The sequence below is a fragment of the Anarhichas minor genome, unplaced genomic scaffold (genome assembly GCF_050575085.1).
Source record: "Anarhichas minor isolate MPS153535 unplaced genomic scaffold, ASM5057508v1 ptg000005l, whole genome shotgun sequence".
NCBI lineage: Eukaryota > Metazoa > Chordata > Actinopteri > Perciformes > Anarhichadidae > Anarhichas > Anarhichas minor.
Genome location: NW_027466451.1, coordinates 2065033 through 2077241, shown reverse-complemented (window position 1 = coordinate 2077241; position 12209 = coordinate 2065033). Strand labels below are relative to the sequence as shown.

At 41.8% G+C, this 12209-nt stretch overlaps 1 protein-coding gene across 1 annotated transcript in view; it reads left to right on the top strand.

Annotated features, from left to right (window-relative positions):
* The window catches only part of pard6a (par-6 family cell polarity regulator alpha), a 29301-nt gene extending 18492 nt beyond the window's left edge, over positions 1 to 10809 (top strand). The window contains exons 3-6 of the mRNA XM_076112607.1: positions 5862 to 6151; positions 6426 to 6551; positions 6758 to 6957; positions 10488 to 10809. Of these exons, the coding sequence (XP_075968722.1) occupies positions 5862 to 6151; positions 6426 to 6551; positions 6758 to 6957; positions 10488 to 10809 (938 nt within the window). The remainder of the gene's footprint in view (positions 1 to 5861; positions 6152 to 6425; positions 6552 to 6757; positions 6958 to 10487) is intronic.
* The last annotated feature ends 1400 nt before the right edge of the window (positions 10810 to 12209 follow it).

The following is a 12209-nucleotide window of genomic DNA, read 5'->3' as shown; positions in this document are numbered from 1 at the left end:
TGCTGATCCGACGGGGAGTAGGGGCAGTCCACCGCCGCTGGGATTTGCGCTGGCTGAATGTGAGTTGCTACAGCTAACCGCTAACTGAAGGTCTATCCACTAAACAATCCACTAAACAAACTACTAAAATGTGATTGACAAGCCCTTGAGACAGCTCTACTTCTTCAACCTCTCATGTTGGACTGAGGACAGACGGGATGCTGCAGCGACTCACTATCGCCTCTCCAGGTACAAGTGGTATTACAAGACAGGATGGGCTGGGGCTAGCTGGTTAGCATGCTCATTTCAGTAGATGTCTCCGCAACACAATACGTCAACGTCTTTGACATGACGTCAACAATGTAACTTCTTCACATTGGTAACGTTAATTTTTCCGAATGTTTTAGACTAAAATTCTGGCCTGATCTTGCGCCTGTAAGCTGTTATTGGTAGTGATGTTGTTTGTCGAATGTCAGAAAGGTACTGAGTTTATAGTACTCGTATCAAAATAAAAGGTACATAAAGACCAAAAGCAGAATGAATGAAAACAATGAAGCTCAGCACACAAAAGCCATTGCAATAGACTTGAAGACCTTTGATGAGCATAATTGAAATAGTAGTTGTCTGCCTGTTTCGACATCAGGTATAAACATGTCTAGCAAGGCAAACGTAATCATCACACAATAGATGATGAAATGACATGACAGTGCTGATAGAATGTAGTTTAGCTTGCCACATAGCTGACATACTGAAGTTAAGAGCCCTCTGTTTAAGCGTCATGCACACAACAGGCTCTTAGTTAGGCATTCCCGTTGTCTCCCATGAAGATCCAACCGTTTAACTGTTGGTGGTGGGGGTCAAAGAGTGAAACCTTTTGATTCACATACAGCAAGTTCTGCCACCATGAGCTAAGCTGATCTGGGATGTTTATCTGTGAATCGTTGTGTGGATGTAATAGTTTTTCTTTTTTGGATAAAGTCTTTGTTCCTCATGTTAAACTCCTTCCAAAAAGAAAAGAACATCTTTTATCCCTTGCTTTAGTTTTTTGTCTCCATGGTGTTTCTTTAGGCCAGTACTCAGCTCAAAAACAGTACATCATGTAGAGGCGAGTCTGGAGGGACGGACGCTGGCCGTTCCATTCAAAGGCTAAATGAACACGGACTCGCAAGAAGCAGCAAACAGCTCCTTCAGTGCTCTTCATGAGCTCAAACTAAGCCTCCTGCACTTTTGGTCACACCCCAATCGATGACATCACAGCAGGTGTTCTTCCCTCAGCTGGCACATTTTATTCAAATCATTTGCAGGTTGGTTTGTTTGGCTCAGGAGTCATAGCAACGTAGGTAAACGAGACAGATGTCTGTCAGTAAGACATTGTGAGGCCTGTTTTAAGACGAGGTGGTGTGGGGTTTGACAGTTCATTAGTACAATAAAAATTCATCATCTCCAACAGTAACCGTAATTTATGCAACTTCATCAACATGATCATTCTGAAAGTCTGCACCGCCTTCGGCCGCTTCTCGTCCAGTCTGCTGCTCCAAGCCGAGCTAAAACTCCACACCCTCATTCCGGTACCCTCCTATCCTCCTAACTCATTACAAACCATAGTCTCTGGTCACTGCACCTGTTTCTGAATTTGCTTACCTGAACACTGTTAGTTAGTTTTTTTATATATTGTACATATTTTGTTATTTTTGTATGAGATTGATTGAGATGTTTCTATGTTTTATTCATTTGTAACAACTTCCTGTTGCTGCCTTTTTGGCCAGGCCGTCATTGTAAATGAGAATTGGTTCTCAATTGACTTAAATAAAGGTAAAATAAATAAACAAATGATTGAAATGGATAGAATGGGAATCAATCGGATGCTACGTCTGTCAAGATATTACTGTATTTCATGTTGCAAAAGTCGTAAAGTTTATGCTGCTTTCTGACTACAAAAGAAAATCCAAGTCAGGTCTCAAGTCTTTGAGGTGCAAGTCCAAGTCTAGTCTCAAGTCTTTGACTTAGAGTCCGAGTCAAGTCTCAAGTCTTTGAGGGGCAAGTCCAAGTCAAGCCTCTGGTCACAAGTGTGAGGGTCCTGGGATCTGTCGTATGTGTACAGATTGTAAAGCCCTCTGAGGCAAATTTGTGATTTTGGGCTACACAAAAATACATTGAATTCAAGTCTAAGTCAGGTCTCAGGTCTCCAACCAGTTGGTTGATTGGTTGTCATTTGAGTCACATCTGGAATGGAATAAACCCTTTAAACCTTCTCAATCGGACCCCGATCATCCCTGTCAATACAGCCGAGCTTATAGATGCTCCCAAGGCCGTCGCTCAGTGTGTCATAGAAGGAGACCAAAGACAGAGTCCTCTGCTGCAGAACAACAGCGATGGGATTATGGATTGAGATGGAATCTGTTGCCGTTTAATCTGCTTCAGAGTCTTAAAACCCCTCCACTGCTTGCTCGGACACAAAGGCCTCTAGAAATCTGCTACAATCCTTTGGTATTAATCTTGGATCAATCAGGCACGTTGGTGAGGGCTGCAGTCATAGCTAAAGGGGGATACACACATTCGGAACCCTACAATACAAAAATCATGTTCTAATAGCGTTGTGAAAATATGATTCAATGATTTAACGAGCATCAACAACCAACACACAAGAGTTATGTCTCCTTTAGCGAGGCTTCTATTTGAACCAGGCTTCTCTCAGAGATGGACCTTTACTACCGTAGAAGTATATTTAATCACATTTTAGTCAGACTTGTTTTCTCACCTGCTCTTCTTGTAATTTGCTGTTGGTGTAAACTCAGTACTGCCATGTTGACCCAATCAATCAATCTGCTGCTTTGAGTTTCTCTTTTTTAACAAAAGAAAACTCATTATTTCCAGTCACTTCAACTTTGTCTTTTTCTTCTGTTAAGCTACTGTCAATTAAACTGACCATGTACAGATGTTTAACATCAAAAGCATTCCAGTGGTTTATAATTTAAAGTATTCTTCGGAAGGAAGTATTGTGCATCAGCGACTGTTGGTACAGTGGAGTAGAAGCAACTGGAAATAATTAGTGAGTGGAAACAGTGTTTGTGTTAAACAGAGAACGTGTGAGCAGCAGAGCGCTGAGTGTGACATGAATGCTGTTGCACTGTGGGAATCACTGTGTAAAATATACTGAATGTACCACGTGAGACATAAGAGAACAGACAAGTTATTCATTTTATCAGCCGTTATTTGAATACCTGCTTATATCTTAGAATATATGGTGTATCACTTTGAGTTCTGGTTATTGGTGATGGGAATTTGTCCTTAAATGTAGCTGTAAGTAGAGAAAAAGGTTCATTCATTTATCAAAAATCATGTATAGATTAATCTTGAAACAATAAATATCAGTTGCAGTCAATGCACTTGTTAAGTGTTTGTGTTACTAGTTTAAAGTTTTAAGTTTTTGTTGTAGTTCATAAAAGCATTCGTAGTTCTTGTACTAGAAGCGTTAAGTGTAGCTGCACTCATGAAATTTAAGAAGCAGCCGGTCAAGTGTTTTCAAGAGCAATAGAGGAAGAATTCAGGAATATGAACTTATCAAATATCCGATCTTACTGGTCATCTAATATGTATTTTGTGAAGTCATGCTGTCAGCTCGTCGTCGCTGAAGCAGCGCATGGAAAAATAAACAGAAAGAGGAAAGTGATGTGTGCACACCAAAAAGTGTGAAATTAGAAAATGATGTGAATGTATAAATATGCCCCTCCCACATACGGTCAGGGTAGCGGATCCAGATATGAAATTTGACTCGGAGAATAATATTTTTGCACTGAATTGTGTTAATGGTCCTCCAAACAAAAGCGAGGAAAACCGCTCGAATGTACTGTTCCACTTGATTTGATTATAGAGATAAACCTCTGCTCTGGAGTAGGTGAATACACACGCCTTTCCCTTTAGCAGTCCTTCTGTACTCCTCCTCTGTCCACCTCTGTGTGAATGAATGCCACTGTTTCTTTAAGTTGATTATTACTGCAATACCTGCATGTTTCATCTACAGTATGTCATGGCATGTCATCATCAGGGTCTGAATTTTGCGGCAGGCAAGTTGTTTTTTCTGTCTGCCCCTCAGAAATGTAATCTGCCGCTTTTGAAATCTACGCAATATGTTGTCATTCAATGTTCGATATATTTACACAGAAAAAAACATTACATGCATGCTAAATGTGGCTACTCCGTGGCTTTCAGTGGACCCTGTACCCACTCAGGCTAATACATGAGTGCTCAAAAAATGTACAAGCAATACATTTCAATTTGTACAGATATTATTTAGCCTGGGCTGTAACGTTTACAACGGTGGATTTGAATGTTTAGGAGCAAGACACGGGAACTTTCCTTGGGTGTTGAGGAGCCGCAGTGTTTGTTGATGGACAAACCAAAACCTAAACGTACATTTAACACCACTTAACAACTTTACTTCTGGTTCCAAAAAAACGAATTTCAGGCTTCAAAATAGTAGTCTACAAACCAATGGGTGATGTCACCGTGACTACATCCACTTCTTATGTTTCTTTTTGCATTCATGGTTATTAGTTAGAATTTGGTGAACTTTATTTGTCAATCGAAGCAAATACCGTTGATTTTATATAGCAGCTGTGAGCGATATTGCACTATTTAGTGCCATATATATATATATATATATATATATATATATATATATATATTTTCATTCATTCATTCATTCAAGAAGCCTAGTAGTAGTAACGTCACTGTGTCGTCAACAACAAATCAAATACAGAAAGTACACATCAATTATATTTCAACAATTATTCTCAGTTTTCAAATTTAACTGGATGGATTATAAATAACGCATAGAATTACATAATAATAATAAATGTTCTTCTCTCATTTCAAGTAAAATAATGGCTCCATCTAAAAATAAAATACACATAAAATTAATTTAAAAACTTGCATCTTAAAAGAAAGTGTTTGACTTTAGAAATATGAATGAAAATGAAAGAGTGTGGCTGGAGTTAACTTTTTACTTCTCTTTTGTTGAAGCCATTTCACATCATAACTATCTCAGTCAACTTTATAATAAACAATCTACACATCTCAACATCTTGCCCTCAGTTCAGACTGGAGTGGGTATGTTTGGTCTAAAGATGTGTGTTTGGTCTCGTAGTGGCGTTTGGCGCTTTTATTAATGGCCACGGTATCTGAACATATGAGTCAGAGTGGTTTAGTAGCGCCAGCAGGAAGAATGAACAAATAAGAGTCCGTCCATTCTTTGTTAAAGCTCTATTTCCGTGGTCCACTTTTCTCCTTTTAGAGCACGGCATGTTAATCTGCTCCTCGGACTTACTTCTCCCACTGCTCTCTCTCCCCGTCTCTCTCCTGTCTGTGTGCAAGTCTCACTCGGCTCACGATGAGTCTCAGAATACAGATATTCAATTGGCTGAGTAGCGTCACGTGAGATGATTTACAACGCATGTATTTGTTGGTGTATTTCCTGGACTGCTGACCGAGTGCCGTAAAGGCTAGAAAAGCTGTGCAGGTTAAAATAGAAGTGTGCTGCCAAAATGTATAATGCTCAATTATCCATCAGTTATACGTCCGGGTCCGGATAGGACAGCGTCTGGGTCCGGATCGCGGTCCGCCTATTAGTGACCCCTGCTCTAGGCTATCATACACTACTGTTCTGTATGCTAGCACAGAGTGCTGAGTCCATGAACTACCAGGTACACAAGGATTTTATGTTCCTTTGACTTTTCTATCACTTACGTTTCAATCGCAAGTTACCCAGACTGTTGAAATATTCCTTTGAATTGAATGTAATTTTGTAAATGTGTTTTTTTGTTAAAGCGCCACACTTTAGATTACTAACTGTCCCCTCCATCCTTCTGTGTGTCTTCTCTTAGAGGGCGAACCTGTCATTTTTGCCACCAACTCCCTCCAGAGGCGTAAAAAGGGGCTTGGCTTAACCGGACTGCGCACGAGCGGCTCAGGCTCCACCCACTCAAAGAGCAGACCGGGGCTCATGATTGGCCTGCCGCAGAACTTCCGGCAGATCTCATCCATCATTGACGTGGACATCTTACCCGAGACACACCGGCGCGTGCGACTCCACAAGCACGGCACCCACAAGCCACTGGGCTTCTACATCCGTGATGGCGTGAGCGTGCGCGTGACACCACAGGGCGTGGAGAAGGTGTGATCAGCTATTTAATTTCATACATCTCTGGAAATATTACGTGACATTTTAATCTGGAGGATTAAACTTTTGAGGGCACTTTATTTTATTGCTCTAATGGGAGTAAAACCATAGACATTTTTGGGTTGTCTGTCTTGAATAATACCCTGACCCTAATGTCAACTTAATTACTGAACTTGTTAAAAAATATTTGGACATGTCTGAGTGCGTCATAAATTTGATGTGGATGTCCAGATGTAACATACAATTTTCCTCTTCTGTCATCCTGTAGGTCCCTGGGGTGTTCATATCTCGTCTGGTACGCGGTGGGCTAGCAGAAAGCACAGGGCTGCTGGGAGTTAATGACGAGATCCTCGAGGTCAACGGCATCGATGTAGCAGGAAAATCGTTGGATCAGGTAAATTCAGTGTCCAAAATGAACCGTGTATGGAGACCTGCCAAGGATTTAAGAGGATTTTTTTGTTGCTGTTATGAAAGGTTACCAAAAGCTGATATTTTATTGTGAAAGCAGTTCAGCATAGTATACAGTAATACAGTGCTTTTAATTCTGGGCTTTTCTCACAGGTTTTGTGTTGTATTATGGTAAATAAAGTCTCATTTCAGGTTACAGACATGATGGTGGCAAACAGTCACAATCTCATTGTGACTGTCAAGCCGGCTAACCAGAGGAACAACGTGGTGCATCGCGGGAGCAAAACCTCAATGGGCAACTCTGGTTCCGTGGGCTCAGCTGGATCCAACAACTCCGCCCTGTCACATGACTCACCAAGCCCCGCCTCCCAGAGCAACCCCATCACTGCGAGGTGAGACGTGGCCATGATGGAGGGCCTGCTTTTTGCACCAAAGTTACTGAGTCAAAAAACACTGTCTAACATTTTAACAAACCTTCCATCGTTCAGGACATGAAAGCGTAAACGTAACTGTGACCCTGTGCGTATTCTTTATGAACGCTTATGGTTATTAATATGCACTCTGCAAACTAGAGGCCAAGCTACTGCCTCTTAAATGTTTTATTCCAGCGTTCATTTGCGTTATAAATTGAGAGTTTTTAAAAAAAACTCAAATACCCATATTGTCCAAAGTCAAGCAGGGGGTGTTGCAGCAGAAGAACCCACAGACAATGAGCTTCAGCTCTGCAGTTCCCCTCGGCTCTACGGAGTCTTTTAGCTCATTGTTTTGGTTTCTCACAACTTTACTGTTCTGGGTTTGTCTCACTGTTTTCATCAACCTGGTCTCCAGCAGCAGCAGGCAGCTGTTTTCAGTTTAAAAGCTCAGATCAACCCACTGTACACTACCTGCTCAGCAGCAAACAGCAGACACACACAGGCTAGCAGGCAGTGGTGTATAAAGTAGCCAAAAGCCATACTTGAGTAAAAGTAAAGATACCTTACTGGAAAATGACTCCAGTAAAAGTCACCTATTAGAATACTACTTGAGTAAAAGTCTTAAAGTATCTGATATTTATTGTACTTAAGTATCAAAAGTAATTTTCTGATATTAAATGTACTTAAGTATTGAAAGTAAAAGTACAAGTAAATGCTGTTAATAAAAAAGCAAAAGGGTCAGAATTTTGAGAATTATGAAGTTTATTCTTTTAAGTGCTGTGGCACCAGGACCAAGGACATGGAGCTGTGTTGAAAATAATTGGGTTGGCTGTGATCCATCCAGGAGCAACAATGTTCAACATAATATATTGTACATAGTATACTTTTGCATCTACTATGAACTTATCATCATAATTCTCCGAAAAGCAATATGACACTATGAAGGAGTTGTAACAGTGCGTTTATAAGTATGCTCATTCCGACTAGAGCAGTGGTTCTTAACCTTATTGGAGGTACTGAACCCTGCGAGCTTCATCAGTGCATTCACCGAACCCTTCGTAATTCGAAAAATAAAATATGATTTCTTCAAAACATAGGTATATATTTTATTAGTGCACAAAATGAACCATGCATCAGTTGCACACAAAATCACTGTGTGCAAAGAACAAAACCAACAAAACATGAATTTCACACAAAAACATAACTCAATGAATGATTTGCGATCAGGTACGCAACTTCGTACGATGCTGTGAGGATCGGTTTGTCGACAAACAAAACATGAATTTCACACAAAAACATAACTCAGTGAATATTTACTGCAAATTAATGTGACTTTTGCTGTTGCCTTTCAGATACAAGTTCAGAAATGCGCGGCTTCACCTTGGCAACTGCCACTCTCATATTATTTTCGCAGCAAAGTCTGTTCCTTTTCTTAGTTTTCATGTCCACCATCCTCGAAAAGGATTGCTCACAAAGATACGTTGTAACAAACGGTGTGAGTTTGTTACATCTCCCTAAAAACAGTACCGTTTCCGCCATCCACCATTGAACTAACCACTAGTTCTGCTTTATACTTGTTGTGGAAGTCCCTCAAACGTCGGACAATCAAACGCCCCCGTGTCTGGGTTTATAATATTTTCCGTAGTCGCACAACTGCGTCTGAATGACGGCCGCTTCCAGCGTCATTCGCGCAGCCCGGTGGAAATTCGCGTCATTCGCAACCATTCGCGTCTGTGCATTGACTTTACATGTAAACTACCTCGCAGTGTGTGTCTGCCGAACCCCACCGATCAAGTGAGCCGCCGCTTTAAAAATTAATGACCGTCTATTCCTTAAGGTGCGTTCACACCGAGCGCCCCGTTCGGTGTGAACGCAGCATAAGTTTTAGCTTTTTCCGTGCTTTTTGGGCTACCCAAGCCACCGTAGGGCTATCCAAGCCACCTATCGTTATGCTGCGTTCACACCGAACGGGGCGCTCGGTGTGAACGCACCTTAAGGAATAGACGGTCATTCATTTTTAAAGCGGCGGCTCACTTGACCGCAGTGTGTGTCTGCCGAACCCCTGAGAGTGACTCATCGAACCCCTGGGGTTCGATCGAACCCAGGTTAAGAACCACTGGACTAGAGGATGTAGAGGGCAAATGCATAATATTGTGTTCAGCAAAAAATATCCACTTGATGCATCAGGTCAGTGTTGTGAGAAAGGACACCTGCCTTGTAAACTCCTATGGGCCTGATTTGAACACAATAGGCAAAGGTTTTGCTCAAGCTGAATCTGCAATTGGGCGACTGCTACCATCATAACTCCATCTGATCATCCACAAAATGACTCAAATATCAAAACATGATCAATACTAAAGCAGCACCGAAAGTAACAACCCAGTCATTACTTGAAACTGAAAAATGTCCTGTTCATCTTCAAAAGAAGTTGGTTTTCAAAATTGCGAGAATTCCGTCTCGCTCTTCTTGGGCTGAAGACTAGTCCTGCGATGCTAAACAGCCTTTCACAGGCCGCTGAGGCAGGTAGAGGTGTGTTCAGCTTCACAGACAGCTTGCGCACAGCTGGGAAGGATTTCCCTAATGCTAACCATAATGCTAACACTAATGCTAACCATAATGCTAACACTAATGCTAACCCTAATGCTGCGCTCTCGCGGCTCCTGTCAATCCTATGGTGTGGTGGCTAGCTAACGTTATGTTGGCTAACGTTATGTTGGCTAACTTAACGTCAACTAGTGCTGCAATGATTATACCTAAGATGACTCAAATCAACAAAATCTCACAACTGTCAACACTTCCTCAGCTCACTAACTCGCTAGCGATCCACGGGTGTTGGTCTTTGTCGTTTGTTGCGGGAGTAGCAGGTGCTTCCATTTCTGCTTCCGTCATGAAATCAGTCATCGTAGAGTGGAATTATACTCATGTAGTCGCTCGCTAGCTATAGCATATAGCATCCTGGGCATCACTGGGAATCAAAACACCGCGGCTTTGAGAGCACTTGTTTGCAATTGCGCATTAACGTGATTAACCAATGATTTAACTTGCAAGCTAGGACCACTGATTCGCCAAACCTGCTTGTTGCAGTCTGTGTTCCACCACAGTCCCCGACGCTGGTCTCATGATTCATTTTGTTTCTAAAGATAGATTTGATTTTGTAGCGAGTAACGAAGGTTTCAGGGGAAATGTATCGGAGTCAAAGTATCAGTTTTCTTTGCAAAATGTAGTGAAGTAAAAGTGAAAGTCAACTGAAATATAAATAGTAAAGTAAAGTACAGATATCCAAAAAAACGACTTAAGTACAGTAACGAAGTATTTCTACTTCGTTACTATACACCACTGCTAGCAGGTGACCATAGTGGAGCATTTAGCAGCTAAAAAGGAATGTATTTCCCTCAAGAGATGGTGGAGACCAAAAACGGAGCTAAAAGAGAGAATATTGGACTTGCATTGTTCAGGTGTAGGAACTGTTGTATAATCATTATTTGCCCTGTCGTTTGTTGTTACCACAGCAACAGCATTGCCGAGGGCGACAGCGATGACGACGACGACGACGGCGACCTCATTCTTGAGAACGACTGCCTGACGCCCTACGACTCCCACCTGGTAACCAACAGCAACAACACTAACCTCAACAGAGACGCGGCCGGCGGCAGGCCGCACAGCCCGGCCGCGGCTCGGCCCCTCCCACAGAGCGTCTCGTTGCCCAATAGCGTCGGAGCGTCCCTGAGTGACAGCTCGACGGCGCTGTCCAATCACAACGGAAACCCCGCCCACACGTCTAGCAGCAGTCAAGAGAGCATGAGAGAAGACGGCAACATAATCACACTGTAGCCGTGGCGACATTGACAGCGACCCTGTGGCAGTTGGGACTCTGAGATGTTACACCCGCACGGTGCGGTTACCAGGACAACGACAGATGGCTGTGCTCCTGCAACGCCGAGATACGGGACAGAAGGTTCTGCTAGCTTCTTAGCGCTAGCTAGCCTTGGCGGATCATGTGTTTTCACAATCTCCCGGCATAACAACACTTTTTATAGGTCTGCCTCATGCGGCTGAGGTAATGTACAGAGCTGATTTATCAGCTTCAAAACAATAATTTATAGTCAACGGAAGGAAATGATTAAATGCCATAATGTATTAGCCAATCCGTGGAGACCTTTAGAGAGCAGAGAGCTCCTGTAAAAGCCATAAGTCAGTTTGATGTCAACACGTTGGAGAAAAATCACCTCTTCTCCAGCAGCACCAATCAGAAACATCACTATTAGCTGGAGGACTGACGACTTGTTCACCACAAGAAGACGGTGACAGAACGGTACAGAGTTAAATGGGCAGGGCTCTATTTTCTTGGCAGCACAACGACCAGTGCAAACAGCGCTCCAACGGTTTGGTAGTTTCCGGACTTTGCCCACGTCTGTTTGCCATTATGGGGATTTTAATGGACACAAGCAAAGTTAATACTTGCAGGATTTATAATTTTTTTTAAATATGTGCATTGCAAAATGAAATCTGTCTGCATTTATCTAGAAAGGGATGTGAGTGGTTCTTCACGGCTGCTTTATACTGTATGAAAAGGTGCCGACACCTAAAGGCATCAGGACACACACACGTGGATTATTCAGATTTGAATAGGGCCAATCAGAAGGCAGCTGTTTCAGAGCTGCGAGAGCAGTGATGTGATTGGCTGAGAGTGTATTTATTGATCTCCCACACCTTCTAATCTATATTCCACTTCAGCCGACCCGTTTGCACCAAAATAGCAGGTCACAAAGCTTTGCACTGGTTGTCGCACTTGCAACGTTAAAGTATTGCCCTAAATGTTTTAGAAATCATAACATACCAAAATATATTCAAGACAGAGTAAAATGACCCAAAAGGGATTTCGGCAATACTTTTTTCAAATTTCTTCTTTTTAAATTTAGATTTTTTTTTTCTTTTCTCTAAATCAGCTGTCGAACAATAATCATGATCTCATTGGTTTGATTTTTAAATGTGTATAAATAAAGAGAAACTATGGGTTAAAACGGTCACTTCTATGGTATTGTCAGGCTAAGATATAGCTGTTACCTTCTGGCATTGCAAATATGGAAACACTGTGAATCGCATATATCATAATTTCACCAACATTTATTTAGAAAATAGGATTGGGAGGAAATGTGCGATTATATTTCATGATTTTCACACTAAATTTGAGAATTAAAGGGCAGCAAACTCACTCATGCGTTATGCACACA